Here is a 16,339-nt window from a genome sequence, read left to right as displayed (position 1 = left end):
TTGCAAACTTAAGTGCGCGCTCATTGTAAGAGATTTTCAAAAAAGCTAACGCTTTCAACTTTTGCTCGCCTCTGATGTACCATGCTAACTTAACAAACGTGTTTTATACTACCAACTATAAAAATCAACGTTACGTCAATTTTAAGTAAGGCACTTTAAATCTGGGTTTTGATTTATTATTAACGGAACCTTATAGTAAAGAAGATTAATAGTACTTCAACAATGGGATTTTTCTTGGTCATGGTATGTATAATATAATAAAAATGAATTATTTACGACAAATTCTCATGACTTTAATTGCTTGTAAAAGGAGCAACATACGATGAAACACGACGCGTTTCGAAGCGATGCTTCTTCGTGTAGATACTATTAATTTAGAACCGGGGGGATTTAGCGATAACTTGTTGGTGGACATTGTATAATCATTTTTTTAGTTTTTCCAATTGTTTGTATAATATTAATTTTTGAACTTTGGCCCAAGTGCTATAATGAATTGTCACACTCATAATAGTGCCTACACTTGACGAAGAAGCATCGCTTCGAAACGCGTCGTGTTTTATGGTATTTTGCTCCTTTTACAAGCAATTAAAGTCATGATAATTTGTCGTAAATAATTAATTTTTATTATATTAATAGTACTTGTTGCTTAAACAAAGCAACCAGTTCAAAGTACCAAATTTTAGGCTTTTTAAGAGCTATGGCTTATTACAACAGTCTGGAAAGCTGCTGGTGAAGAGGTGGAAACTTGTTAACAGCCTAGATTTATGCAAATTAAATCTTATAATAAAAAAAATTATAAGTCGGATCTAATTCTAAACGCAATCTTAAGTATGATAAATAAATTTACCTTTAAGCAAAATCCTTCCAACGTCTGTCGCTAGTTTTTGAGGCGGGAAACGAATATTCGAAAAAGTAGGAAATCACTTTTATTTTATGAACCAGAAAGTTGAAAAGACGACCAAATGTTTTAACTACTTTGTGGGCAAAAAATAACACAAATTGGGCTGGTGCTATAATCCATAAATAACCCAAAAGCCATGGTGAAACCCAGCTACCCAAAAAAGTTGTAATAACCCGAATTGGGTCAAAAGTGACTCAAAATGGGTCAAAAATATTTTACCCATAATTTTTTATCCAACCATTTTTAGAATGTACATGTATCCCTTATAAAGCCTTTTTTGGGGCCCGGTATTTTAATATTTTACGGGGTGCCGGGCCCGCTCTCGGTGGCCCTGGACTTGATTCTCAGTTTTGGTCCGGTTCGTCCGACTTTCCTTTACCAACAATCCGAACGCTTTATTGCAATACTTATTTTGATTTTCACCTGCGTTCAGTAATTATCCCAACTGCATTTACATTATTTAATTTCCAAATCAACAATTTATCGGAAAGCCAGTTAGATGCTAGAAACGGTTTTTTTTTCTTAACAACGATGGTGCTTGTCTACAGTTTCAATTAATAAAAAAATATGTATTATCAAAAGTAAATATTGAGATAAAGTCTAATACTATCGCCTCGACCTGCGACATCTTATTTGAGGGGTAAAACTTCTTGGCTTTGGTGATGTCTTCTCCCTCGCCACTTTTCAGGATCATTAAGTGTATCGATGTACTCTGCCGCGGTAAAAATAGTACGCTTTAAAATACGCGGATATAAAACTTTCGCTCGCGATCATTTGATAATTTATTTTCCAAAATAAAGTATATAAAGTCGATATATGATTGAACCTAAAATACGACATTTTAAAATGGATACACGTGTAACTTAATTCAGTGCTTTTAATAAGTGTAAGCCTAATATGACGTGATATCACGCTAGCCATAAATTTATGTCATGTGGAGTAGGCCTATATTATGAGAAAACGAATATTTAAACGGATTTAAAACTTAAAAAGGTAAGAATTTTATATGACTTTAAAATTAGACTATTTCGTGGTTTTTAATTAGTTGACATTCAATTCTAAGCCAGAAAAGGAACATATTAATTCGTTATATAAAAATGACTAGGCAAGGGTTAAGTATTGAAGCATTGTTGAAGAATTATAAAGATGGTTTTTTCGAACTGGATGCTATTTGCGAGTCGTTGTTGATGGATGGAAATCTTTAGCAAATACTTGATAAACTACATGTATGCTTAAAATACAACAGAGTATGGAAACATAACACCTAAAATTTCGGTTTGGGTTTGTTTACTGACTGAAGCCTTTGCTCTCATTTCCAATTCATCCCTCAAATAAAAATTACACTGTGTAGATTGAACTTTCGGGGCGTTTAAAACTGCAATCGGCAGCAAAGGTTGCTTAATTACGTGACATTTTTATTCACTGTATTAAACTAATCACTTAATTAAAATCTTTAAATGAGGTCCAAACAAAACCGAGCGTGAAGTAAAATACTAGAAGCGGACGATTCGAGACGTCGAAAGTGAGGACCGAAACAATGTATCCCAAAATTCCCCGGAATGCACTACTTTTCGCAAATAAAGTGCTTTTCTATTAGTGGAAAAAAAACATGTGATCGATAGTTCTTTAATAAGGATGTCAAGCATGGTGGAAGGTAAAATCTGAAGTCACTATTAGACTTTATCTCAATATTTACTTTTGGTATTATTAAGAAAGGGACACACTTGGTTAATCTTGTCTTTGAAGGTTAATTTTCGCATCAAAGATAGTTAAGGTTATCAAACCTGTAACTAGAGTGCAATTCTGAGGGTGTAGCCTATCAAGTGGCAGAATCAGTTTTTTTACATCGTGGGTTTAAATTTTTAAGGTAAAACAGTAATGTTAGTTTGAATATGGATCGCAAATTTATTTCAAGGATGGGACAAAGCTTAGAACGTTTTAAGAACAAATCACTTATGTGAATAAAGCACTTTTAAAGCTATTTAAAGAATAAAATAACTTTAACTATAGGCCTAATTCCATTTAAAAAATAATTGAGACAATTAACCGGAACACTGCTTGTCACAAGGATGCAAATATCGTCACAAGGATACTAGAACAAATAAAACTGCAACGGTGCCCATCTTATTAATAACTTTTATAATTGCTAAGATATTCAGTTATAAATAGCATTATCAACCTAAAACTACGAAAATAATCTACATAAACGCTATCTGATTTACAGGTCCGATAAAAATCATGCGCTTGAATTGCTCATAAATGCCTTTCTGAAACAACGTGTACGAATCATAGTAGCTACATAATGCAGAAACGCATTAAAATATTTTTGCGGAGAGTTAAAGCAAAAGGTCCCCACTAAATATAATAATGTTAATTAAGTTTTTTCCTGTAACTATAAACACCGAGGTTTTCCTATTTTTCTTTGTCAATAAGGCGTATTGGAAGGTCCTAACTTATTAACCCTTATGAAACATAAATCATTATAGAGGCAAATAAGAGTGCGCTTTTCGAATTTTAGAAATAGCAAATATGAAAATATAATAAAACAATCGGAAACAATAATTAGGCAGGCATAGAGAACAAAAAAATGTCGTAAGCAAATATTGTTCTTTTATACTTAAGTTTTCTGAAATCGATGTAAACTTTAATTTATCATATACTTCGTAGAATAAAAAAGTCGCAGTATCAAATAAAAGCAGTTCTCAGAATTTTCTATTTGCAGAACCTATCTACCTATAATATCCAGGTAAATAATTTATGGAAACGGTCTTAGGAAAAAAATATAATTTTATTCTTATTCATGGAAAGATCGTTTAAATGGGTAACTTTCGTTGATCAAGATCCTTTGAAGCTAAATGGCATACATGCTGCCCCCAATTAAATTTCCACTGAAAAAAAGAACAAATAAAAATTAATAATGTTATATAAGAAACTCCAATTAAAGAGCAAATAACTTTCTAGATTATATTATATTTTAAGAATCAGGGTTAAATGGTAATCAACATTTCTTTCTTTAATAAAAACGAAGACAGGCTACTTTAGTTACACAATAAATCAAATCAAATAAGGAAAGAAATATAAATCTTAATTAATTACTTAATTAAAAACGGCACCTGTGTATGTGATAATAAAATCGAAGACAGACTACTTTAGTTACACAGTAAAAATTAAAAATTTAATACGCTATACAGAGCGAACGACTAGTTTCGCCGTCTAATACAGAAGCATCTTCAGGTCTGATTTTTACAATTAACAACAAGTTAAAAAATTCACAGCTAGTCAAGTGTCAAGTGGGCGTCACAATCGTCATCAAACCAAAGTTCAGCTAAAAAACTTCCCGGGCCATTATCTCGATTAAGACAGCTATTTGCATTTTGTTTTTTGATATTGAGTTTAAATTCGTTGTCTAAAAAGCAAGGTGTTTAGCTTTGTTGAAAAGGATTACATGTTTTGGATTCTCGAATATATATGAGCCACCGGGGCGTAGTAATAAGTTTTTACATTTTTAATATCATTTCTATATGTTCGTTAAATCTTTTATATAAATTACGTTTGCATTGGCCTATGCCACTTTTACCGCAAGAGCATTCAAGTTCATAGACGCCAAATCTATCCAACAATGGGGTTTTATCCTTAAGGGGGTTTTAATAATTAACGTTTTATTAATAGGTTTAAAAACAGGTTTTAAGTTATTATTACTTAAGATATTACCTAGTAAATGGCTAATATCATTAGAGAGCGGTAGAACAACAGATTTGGGTTTATTATTCTTGATTGATTCAAGTTGGGTATTACGATTAATTTTATCCCGGTGAATAATTCTACTAAAGCCTCTATTTAGGTAGTACATTAGGAGATTCCTGTCTTCCGCTATTGCTTAAGCAAGGGTATTTACATCCGAGCAAATATTGAAAGCTCGCGTCAAGGAAGTATAGAAAGCTGAAAGTTTCTGGTTAACAGGATTACAAGATTTCCAATGGGGTGGCAGGGAGATAGCGAAAGGTTTGTGGTAATCTGATTATTATTTTTGGTAATTAAGACGTCTAAGAATGGAATAGAGTGATTATTTTCCGTTTCTAGTGTAAACTGGATGTTAAGATCAATCGAGTTAAGATAGTTGAGTAAGTTATCGAGTGCCTCCCTGACATGGATCCATTTGAGGATAATGTCATCCACGTAACGATTACCTAAAAACGGGGCCAGGGTCGATGGATGCGAAATATTTGGTTGTGTTATAATAAACCCGGGGAGTTCCCAGTTCGCCCAGAAAACAATGTTTTTCCTCGTGTACCCGGCTTTATCACAAAACCACTAAAATCGATTAAATTACTTGGATAAAACATTAATTAGTACGGCACACAGTGTTGATTATTAATTAGTTAATAAATGTTACCGTGTGTGCAAAATGTAAGCACACTTCTTCATAACCTAAGTTAAAGAAAATTTATATAAAAGTCGTAAATAAATGGTACATACGCATTTCCGTAGTCGCAAACGATAATATAAGAATACCATCCTTTAGAATCTTTTTCGTTATTAATAGAACATCCACAACCAACATGCGTTGTGGTAGCCCAAGCAACCTATAGATAAGAGTAAAGTATAAGTGACCACTTTTTGGCACTCGTGATCAATACGTGTGTATCTCTAATAATATATGTAACATATAATATATAATTGGATATAAAATAAATAAAATATTTCATTTAAAATAAATGTAATTAATAAATTATTTATTTCATAATTTATATAAGTAATTTTCAAATTTTGTGTGTTAAAACATTCCGACGGGATTTGAGTGCACGTCAGTGACGTTTCTTACCTCTACACTCGTTGTGGGGTAAATTAGACTTTAAGACCAGGGATCTTCCCAACAAGCTCATTCTCCCTAATTATAAATGAACACTTTCTTTATCGTTAATTCATGACTTTGTTATCGCTAATTTTTCAATGACGAATTTTTAAAATTAATGCTCACTACAGGTTTTTGCCCTTAAATGAGGTAAGTATTTGCTCAGTATCCCTATCAATTATAATAATTTTATTTTTCGGCTGGGCTTCATAGACAAAGGAAAACCTCCATGTCTTGGAAACGCAAAGTTTCTTGATGCACGGAAGTTTCGAAAGTATTAAATATAAATTAATAAAATAAATACAAGGTTACTTGAAATAATTTCTTATAATAAGAAAATGATCTTAGTTGAAAATCAAGCCATCTTTCTTTTTATCTATCGGGATCTTTTGGTAAAACAGCTTTAAAAATTGATGATTTTTTTTTAGTTCTGTTGGTTAAGAATTAAAAACATGACTAAAGAGCTAATAAAAATAAAATACATTGGCGATAAATCTAGATAAAAATGATAGAAATCCTGCGCGTTGCTGTTATAAAGTCTTTGGCGAAACATATACTTGCGGCAAACCACCCTTCTTACTTGAGTAAAATGTCCTGTTCCAGAAGAAAATATGAAAGGCTGTCGTTCCGAGTTTCTGTAATCCTTAATCTCATTGTACCAAGATTGAATGGCGCCATCATAATTACAAGTTGTCATTTTAGCTGTACACTCTGTTTGAAAAGTCTTCGACAGGTGACTTTTCCCCTCTAAAATCCATGTTTCTCGAAAACCGGATAAGGTAGAACGATGAAACCAACTGCATGGATTTTATTTTAAAAATATCTATCATTCGACACAACCTTTTCTAAGCAAAAGCCGAACCTCCAGGGGAAAAAACTTAAATTAAAATTTGTAACTTCCTAAAATAACCGAGTAACAACCCTGAAACCTGAATTTTTGAATTCAGCATGGTCGATTTATATTTGAAAAGTGCAACTATTATCTCTCTAGGACCAATAATTAATGAGATATGGCTGTTGGAAAGGTTTGGCTGAAAACGCGAAGCACTAAAAGGCAATACGAAAAAATCTAACATAATTATTTAACTTTCACCTTATTTCAGTAACTAAGAGTTGGTGGGATAGTCTTACGGGTATGAAACTTCAGCAATGGGTAAATTCAGTCCGAGTAGCTAACATTCGAGCAAAAATGCCATCAAAGAAGTTATTGCCACCAGTGACGCGACCTAGCCAGTGGGTTTTTAATAATTTTTGTTATTTTTCAGTGCGCGGTTTCAGCTTTAGAATCAAGTTTCGTAAAGACGACTTTTAGTATAAAACGCATTTAATAAGATTTTTAACGAAATCAGTGTGCGGTGTCGCGTCTTGGATTGGGATGAATTCCCGGTCTCAAGACAAATGATACGCGTTGCCCCAAAACGAATAAAATTGGTTGACGTTGTCAAGTCAAAACTTCGTGTTAACAAGAACACTGCGCTTAAAAGTCCGGTAGCTCGATCGCGCCGCTCCCTTTTAGTCACTATTATCAACCTTGCTATTATATAATGTCGCTTAACCTACCAATTATTCCGTCGCACCATGTCGTCTACACCGTCGTATAATTAATGCTGTTAGAGGCAGGGTATTTATAAACAGAGCAGTATGTGGGATCAACAACAAAATATTGTTTTTAATTTATTGAATTAGGTATTTACCAAAGAGAATACCAAGAGCGGTGTTGTAACTCGTCGTAGTGCAGATATGAGCCAACAATTTTACCAGGCTTTTTATTTGCAATATATCGTAAAAATAATTAAACCAAGAAACGTTATTTAAAGAGAGACAATTGTTATTCATTTCTATTCAAAATCCAAAATAAAAACCGTTAGTAAGGGATAGCATCACCCCTTCTTCTTAGGCACTCCCTTAATCTTCGACGAAAGGAATTCGTCAGCGCACGAATATATTGCGGAGTGACTCGGTTAAAGGCGTCGTTCACCATATTTCTTAAGTCGTCCACGTCGACCGGTATTCGTTTCTCCATAAAGAACGTTATCTTCGACCAAAGATTTTCAATAGGGTTGAGGTCTGGAGAGCAAGGTGGCCAGTCCAAAACTTCAAAGCCTTCATCTCTTAGGAAATCTTGGACGATACGTGAAGTGTGGGCCGGGCAGTTGTCTTGCATAAAATAGACCCTATAAAAATGAGAGAAAATATTAAGTTGCTTTTAAGTAATTGCAAGCCCTTTAGCTTTGTTTACCTGCCAGCGTTCTCCAGGCCATATATAACAGCTACTGATGGTAGCATCGAGTCTCGGAGAATCTGGATGTATGACTGCCCATTTAGTCGACCGACAATTGGTCTAATAGTTCCGGCTTGGCCGTCGCCAATACAACACCAAACATTGACCGTAAAACGACCACTCCTTTTCAATCGGTAGGTGTTTCGAGAATAATTTATCTGCCTCCTTCGTCTCGTTACCCAGACTGTCGGTGAAATTGGAGAGCTCTGGAACGACTGTAAGCATCCGATAAATATATCATAACACTAACCGCTTAGCCATAATAAATACCTTTTCATCGGAAAACAATATATAGCGTGACAAGACATCTCTCGGCCATCGTAACAACTGGCGGCAAAATTGTCGTCGAAGTCGTCTGTGCCTCAGGGTCAGCAAAGGCTTGACCAACGAACGACGACGTCGAAGACCAGATGTTTTTAGTCTGTTCCACACAGTTGAGGTGGCGGCTCTTACACCTGCTTCAGCCCAACGATCTCTCAATTTTCGAATTGAAAGCTCCGGAATTCGGGTGGCGTCCCTGGCCAACAGCCTATCTTCGGCTGGAGTCGTATTCTTTGGACGACCGCTTCTATGAAGATCCTGAAAACCAAATTCCAACATTTAAACTTGCTTTTAAACTCCTGAAATAAACTTCCTTACCGTAACTCTACCATGCCGCCGATACTGTCCGTAGCGGTATCTAGCTCCAGATACCGAACAATTTACAGCGGCGGCTATGAATTCCCAAGTCGCCCCTCCTTCCCTTAGAGTTATAATTTGAATTCTTTGTTGTTCGCTAATTATAGCCATGCTGCGTGAGTCGTGATACAGAATGAACTGTTAAGTTCGACACGAACGATGTCTACATTTATACTTTTCGAGTTAATTTGGTAAAAAATTGATCCAAAAGTATTAGGTAGAAAATACAACTTTGTGTTTTATTTTTATTTACTCGAAAAGTATAAATGTAGACATCGTTCGTGTCGAACTTAACAGTTCATTCTGTATCACGACTTGCGCAGCATGGCTATAATTAGCGAACAACAAAGAATTCAAATTATAACTCTAAGGGAAGGAGGGGTGACTTGGGAATTCATAGCCGCCGCTGTAAATTGTTCGGTATCTGGAGCTAGATACCGCTACGGACAGTATCGGCGGCATGGTAGAGTTACGGTAAGGAAGTTTATTTCAGGAGTTTAAAAGCAAGTTTAAATGTTGGAATTTGGTTTTCAGGATCTTCATAGAAGCGGTCGTCCAAAGAATACGACTCCAGCCGAAGATAGGCTGTTGGCCAGGGACGCCACCCGAATTCCGGAGCTTTCAATTCGAAAATTGAGAGATCGTTGGGCTGAAGCAGGTGTAAGAGCCGCCACCTCAACTGTGTGGAACAGACTAAAAACATCTGGTCTTCGACGTCGTCGTTCGTTGGTCAAGCCTTTGCTGACCCTGAGGCACAGACGACTTCGACGACAATTTTGCCGCCAGTTGTTACGATGGCCGAGAGATGTCTTGTCACGCTATATATTGTTTTCCGATGAAAAGGTATTTATTATGGCTAAGCGGTTAGTGTTATGATATATTTATCGGATGCTTACAGTCGTTCCAGAGCTCTCCAATTTCACCGACAGTCTGGGTAACGAGACGAAGGAGGCAGAGAAATTATTCTCGAAACACCTACCGATTGAAAAGGAGTGGTCGTTTTACGGTCAATGTTTGGTGTTGTATTGGCGACGGCCAAGCCGGAACTATTAGACCAATTGTCGGTCGACTAAATGGGCAGTCATACATCCAGATTCTCCGAGACTCGATGCTACCATCAGTAGCTGTTATATATGGCCTGGAGAACGCTGGCAGGTAAACAAAGCTAAAGGGCTTGCAATTACTTAAAAGCAACTTAATATTTTCTCTCATTTTTATAGGGTCTATTTTATGCAAGACAACTGCCCGGCCCACACTTCACGTATCGTCCAAGATTTCCTAAGAGATGAAGGCTTTGAAGTTTTGGACTGGCCACCTTGCTCTCCAGACCTCAACCCTATTGAAAATCTTTGGTCGAAGATAACGTTCTTTATGGAGAAACGAATACCGGTCGACGTGGACGACTTAAGAAATATGGTGAACGACGCCTTTAACCGAGTCACTCCGCAATATATTCGTGCGCTGACGAATTCCTTTCGTCGAAGATTAAGGGAGTGCCTAAGAAGAAGGGGTGATGCTATCCCTTACTAACGGTTTTTATTTTGGTTTTTGAATAGAAATGAATAACAATTGTCTCTCTTTAAATAACGTTTCTTGGTTTAATTATTTTTACGATATATTGCAAATAAAAAGCCTGGTAAAATTGTTGGCTCATATCTGCACTACGACGAGTTACAACACCGCTCTTGGTATTCTCTTTGGTAAATACCTAATTCAATAAATTAAAAACAATATTTTGTTGTTGATCCCACATACTGCTCTGTTTATAAATACCCTGCCTCTAACAGCATTAATTATACGACGGTGTAGACGACATGGTGCGACGGAATAATTGGTAGGTTAAGCGACATTATATAATAGCAAGGTTGATAATAGTGACTAAAAGGGAGCGGCGCGATCGAGCTACCGGACTTTTAAGCGCAGTGTTCTTGTTAACACGAAGTTTTGACTTGACATCGTCAACCAATTTTATTCGTTTTGGGGCAACGCGTATCATTTGTCTTGAGACCGGGAATTCATCCCAATCCAAGACGGGACACCGCACACTGATTTCGTTAAAAATCTTATTAAATGCGTTTTATACTAAAAGTCGTCTTTACGAAACTTGATTCTAAAGCTGAAACCGCGCACTGAAAAATAACAAAAATTATTAAAAACCCACTGGCTAGGTCGCGTCACTGGTGGCAATAACTTCGTTGATGGCATTTTTGCTCGAATGTTAGCTACTCGGACTGAATTTACCCATTGCTGAAGTTTCATACCCGTAAGACTATCCCACCAACTCTTAGTTACTGAAATAAGGTGAAAGTTAAATAATTATGTTAGATTTTTTCGTATTGCCTTTTAGTGCTTCGCGTTTTCAGCCAAACCTTTCCAACAGCCATATCTCATTAATTATTGGTCCTAGAGAGATAATAGTTGCACTTTTCAAATATAAATCGACCATGCTGAATTCAAAAATTCAGGTTTCAGGGTTGTTACTCGGTTATTTTAGGAAGTTACAAATTTTAATTTAAGTTTTTTCCCCTGGAGGTTCGGCTTTTGCTTAGAAAAGGTTGTGTCGAATGATAGATATTTTTAAAATAAAATCCATGCAGTTGGTTTCATCGTTCTACCTTATCCGGTTTTCGAGAAACATGGATTTTAGAGGGGAAAAGTCACCTGTCGAAGACTTTTCAAACAGAGTGTACTCTACATGAAAATATTGTATTTATTTTGACAGCTACTTTACGTTTTTTACGGATTTATGTGCAATTAGTGTACTAAAGATTCAAATTTGAAGGTTTACTCGAGAAACCATGGTGGTGTGAAATGGTGAACTCAATTTAATTTGGGATAGCCTTATGGAGAATAAGCATTAAAAAATGAAAAGTTTTGTAGACTTACAAATTGTTTGTATAAATTTTGGCCAACTGATTGAAATCCCTTTGCTAAACAATAAATCAATTTAATTAATTAACGTATTTATTAGTCAATTAAATTAGCAAAATTTTGTAAAGCAATGAACAATTAAATAAAGAGTTATTATACCTGAAGGACTATTATGATTGAAATTACATTTAGCAGCCCAGTCTTGCGCCGCTTTAGCCAAACCATCGTTCCAAGACTAGATAAAAACAATTATGATAATAGGATGTTATAGAAATTGTTGGTGTTTATGGAGGAAAATGATTTGGTATTTTTTTCTGAAAATTAAGATTATTTCAAAATCATTCGTTGAATAAGACTGCGCAACTATATATTGATTACATATCCCAAAATTTACAGAAACTAAACGTTGCTAAATTTGATAAAATATTGTTCGTACCAGGTTTCCCATATTTTTGGCTCGTGGAAGCCTTCCATCTTTCCCAACAGCATTTCCACTAGCCACTGCAGCCCTGAGAGAGTTGTGTTTGCTAACAATCACGCTTCTATCAGACTCAGAAGTGCCTTTCACGCTGCAACTTGATAAACCACCGTGAATCATCATACACAGTGTCCCAAATATTACTAACAATTTCGTCAAACTCTTCATTTCTGAAATCAGAATTGTGCATAGAGTAACAAATTTTTCCGAGAATGCAGCTGGGTCCTAGAGCATTTATTTATTTCCTTTTTACCCTATTACGAGTGTTTTTAACTTGCTTGTTTTAAAAAAAGTGTGACAGTAGTTCGTAATATTTCCGAAAATTGGCACGCGCTCTTACTATATTATGATTTATTATTATAAACAGTAAATCAAAAGGAAAACACGTGATCAACCTATTTTTATTAAGCTTCTTGGACGATTTAATTTGTTTAATAATCTCCAAATATTTAAAGCATTGCTAGTTTTAATAGCATTTGGCCTCCGTTATTCATTTCCTTGAAGGAAACTTCAAACTTCTTGGCATTAGCAACCTAAATCCACAAGGCAGTGACAGAAGTAAGGTGATATTTTAAATTTTATTTTTTGTTTCTTTTTAAATTTTTCGGAGCGTGCTATACTCTGTTGCGTTATGATATGATGTTACAGTCGGTCAATCGCCGCTGATGTTCCCTACGAACTCGTGCAGAAAAATGAGTAAACAATTAATGTTAAATGGTAGCGAATGATTTAGATTTTAATTTAGATTTAGAGAGCGATTTTTTAGCACACATGTAGTTTTAATTGGAAGTTAAAGTAATATTTTTATTTTAGTCAATTAATCTTTTCTTATTTATTTTATTTCCTTACGTAGACTAGTCTGGTTTGGTCACCCATGTAGAAAGGTTACTCTATTGTTTTCAATTAAAAACTATGATATTAATTAGCCGAATAATGATGTTCGAATTTCTTTGATATAGGGAATGGAACTGCAATGATAAACCTTCTGTCAAATTGAATGGGAAAGGATGAAAACGCATAGTCATGAAATGGTAATTGATGGAAGATTAAATTTTGGCCGGTATGGGATAGGCATGGAATTTGGCTCTGCGGGTGTCGGCAGGAACAGTGCCGTAACTAGGGCGGTGTCAGCGGTGCCCAGACACAGGGCGCAGACCCTGGATGTACGCGGAAATAACCAGACCCGGACCAAGTCAGAGCCGAAAGATTAGAACATTTTTCAAGGGCGCAGTTATAGAAACTCGCACTGGGCGCATAAAAGGCTAGGTACGGCACTGGGCAGGAATGGAAAGTTTTTCTACTCAATGGCACCTTTCTACTCTAAACACACTTTTCTATCCCAGTGTTAGGAATTTTCTAAACGTAGGTTCGAATTTTTTAGTGATTTATTAACTTATTTGGCTTTCATATTAAGACTTATTATAGATTTAAAGTTATACAAAATCATTAAAAAACTCAGCTACCTTAACCTGTCCTTCATCGGTTACAAAATAAAACCCAAATGATTAAATGACATAATGAACAATCACTAACTCTGCTTAATTAACACTTATGTTAAATAATTAACTTTTAATAGTAATCGTTTCGTTGAGAAGAGAGTGTTTTGCAGATAACTCTATTTCTGTTTCATAATAATCAATAACTTATTGAGTGATAGTGCCCGGTGTAGTATAAATTTATATAAAGGCCTTTTTTTGCTGAAAAGATTTAAAAGAAAACGTTTAAAGACTTTTCGCTATAATTTTCCAGTCGGAAAACCATTATTTTAATTTACTTGTAAAATACCGACAACAAATACAATAAACATCATACTTTACTACTGAGTATTTAAGCATTATGATATTAGTTGCACCAGAAAAAAATACAAGATCTATTTTTACCTTCATTTTAGTTTTTAGGAAAATAAATAAGTTGAGTATAAATGGGCATACCATCCTTATAACAACTTATATCTCATGTACAATTCATTTCTTTACAAAGTTTTATTTTTCCCCGAATTTAAAGGCTACACAATTGACCATAGACACGTGCTTATTTGTGTCTACCGCGGTCAACACTGCTAAACAGCCACCAACATCTAAATAGCAAATTAACCGATCATTACGTGGTTTTATATCAATAAAATATGCATTTCTGTTAAAACATAACAATTGCAAACCAACTTTATTAGTCTGATCATGCAGGATTTATAGCTTAGTAAACCTAAAGTTTTATGATTTTCAACACAATTATATTTTTATAAAATTCATACCTTAGTTTTCTGAGTTGTGCACAAACGTAAAAGCTACCTCCCAACTTGGTTAGCTTCGGTTATATATCCCCAGAAAAATCTGTCGTCGTAAAAATTGTCATTAAAGTGTCATTTATTTTAGAAATATATGAATACGCGCGTCAGTCTTGCAATGACTATAATACTTTTTTTTTAGAGATTGACGTTATTTATTACGAGCTGTTTATTCCTTCTCTCTGGGAGATATTTCGTCTGCGATCTTCAAATGCATTGTCGCACATCTGGTTGTTGGTAGTGACGCTACTAACGAAAGCAGTGTTGCGAAATGTTTCATAATATCAAGTTGGGCAAGACATTAGCTTGTAGGTTTAGTAGCCTCTATTTCTACAAAAGCAATATTAACTCAATTTCAATTAAAGCTTTTAAATAGTTTCTATCAATTTTTAGTCACACTTTAGCCAATGTTCCATACATAATTTGTTTAATTATGTACTACATTTTCAGTACTTCTAAATAGGGAATAACTTTAACTTTTGAATTTATTTTACGAAAGGTATATTGGTGGTATTTGTCACTCAATATTTGAATTGTTTTCTCATTAAACTGTTAATTTAAAAATTTCTAATGTTATGGTGAAATACTTGATATCTGAATCTAGAATTCATTGTTTTGGGATCGACAAGCATAAATATTATCATCTCATTAAGAATGTTTTTGAGAATTGTTTGGCCACTCGGACTCGGTGTTAGATCAGTTATATGAATTTGAAAGTTGTAGACCTACTTTCACCGAAATTTACAATGTGAAAAGTTCTTCATCTAAATTAGACTTGGTTACTTCTGAATACAAATAGTTACGGGATGTTTTACTAAAAAGATTATATAAAAATATTTATTTTTCCTTTAGATTGCTAATTAGCCTTTTAAAAGCTCTAGAAATCAGTTGTGTTGGTTACTAGGGAGAAGGTCGTCGAAAAACAAGGGCGATTTTTGCTTATCCTGCTTGTGTTTTCGAAAAACCTAAACATTTTTATTTAAACATTGGGCCACTGGATCTTATGCACCCTACGCAAAATATTCAGTACTTCATTACGTAGGGCGAAAACAAAATAATGCACCATAAGATTCATCGCATTTGTCTGAAGTTCCTAATATTGGTCGAAACTCTTTAAAGTCTACACAAATTATTTAAAAATTTGTGCAAATGGGAACGCTTGTTGCTGCAGTAAAGGTGAAAAATTTCCATTATTTTAACAAACACTAAACAAAGAGTGACTTGCAGGTCCTGGCTCTCGGAAACATTTCTTCTTGGCGATTTCCTGGGAGGATGATTTATTGAAGCGTCTATAGGCAAATCGCCTGTAAGCTTGAACAGATGATCGTTAATTTATATTTAGACACTTTAGAGCGAATATGTTCATGGGGCTGTCATAACCATATTAACAGTTGATGGTAATATATAATACGCCTATGAGTTCTTCGGTTTCCCCTTCCATAAAGACTTGATGAGGTTAACGGCAATAGTGAATGTAGTGAGATGTTGGCTCGCGTGACACGAAGGGCTTGCCACCACCCTCCTACGCTTTGTAACCCGGCCACCTGAATTAATGGCTTTAAAAGTCGCTTAATGACTTAGGCCTAAGTTAGTGCCTTAAGTAGTAGCCAAGCTGATAATTATTATTATTATTATTAAATATGGACGGATAATTTACATTTCGTGACGACACAAGATGGTTGAGATTGATAGGGAGAACTGGGAAATAAGTCGGCAGGAAGCGTTCTATTCCGGTAGGACGCGGCAAAAAATTGCGCTCATGTAGAGCAAAGACTATATAACGCTACGCTCTACTAGACCGGCGTGCTAAGGTAAAAAAAACTGTTAACACCTCTGTAGCACTGTAAAAGCTGGAGTAATATTTGGACCCGCGGCTAGAGGCGCCACTAGTAACACAGCTGAAGCGCGGGGAAAATTTGGACCATCGTCGAGATGGAGCCACAATCGGTATGCAATTTTAGCAATAAAACACGCCTGTCTATCAAGCGAAGCGT

At 35.2% G+C, this 16,339-nt stretch overlaps 1 protein-coding gene across 1 annotated transcript; it reads right to left on the bottom strand.

The window, feature by feature from the left end:
• Positions 1 to 3,670: 3,670 nt before the first annotated feature.
• Positions 3,671 to 14,383, bottom strand: LOC149943741 (venom allergen 5-like). The gene is made up of 7 exons (XM_090175699.1): positions 14,313 to 14,383; positions 12,020 to 12,231; positions 11,743 to 11,818; positions 11,599 to 11,642; positions 6,334 to 6,462; positions 5,378 to 5,484; positions 3,671 to 3,789 (listed from the first exon to the last, which is right to left on the bottom strand). Exons 2-7 carry the CDS (start codon positions 12,227 to 12,229, stop codon positions 3,753 to 3,755), a joined length of 603 nt encoding a protein of 200 aa, XP_090031825.1. The 5' UTR covers positions 12,230 to 12,231; positions 14,313 to 14,383; the 3' UTR covers positions 3,671 to 3,752.
• Between the last annotated feature and the right edge of the window lie 1,956 nt (positions 14,384 to 16,339).

This window comes from Leiobunum rupestre, chromosome 5, assembly GCF_980474605.1.
Source record: "Leiobunum rupestre chromosome 5, qqLeiRupe1.1.hap1, whole genome shotgun sequence".
Lineage (NCBI taxonomy): Eukaryota > Metazoa > Arthropoda > Arachnida > Opiliones > Sclerosomatidae > Leiobunum > Leiobunum rupestre.
The sequence above is the reverse complement of the archived record's forward strand: the minus strand, read 5'-3'. Positions and strand labels throughout refer to the sequence as shown.

Coding starts and splice junctions, on each gene's coding strand:
- LOC149943741 (XM_090175699.1), bottom strand. CDS start 12,229: ATGAAGAGTTTGACGAAATTGTTAGTAATATTTGGGACACTGTGTATG. Junction 11,643..11,742: donor CAATCATAATAGTCCTTCAG/GTATAATAACTC, acceptor TTTATTGTTTAG/CAAAGGGATTTCAATCAGTT. Junction 5,485..6,333: donor GAACAGGACATTTTACTCAA/GTAAGAAGGGTG, acceptor TCTTATCTATAG/GTTGCTTGGGCTACCACAAC.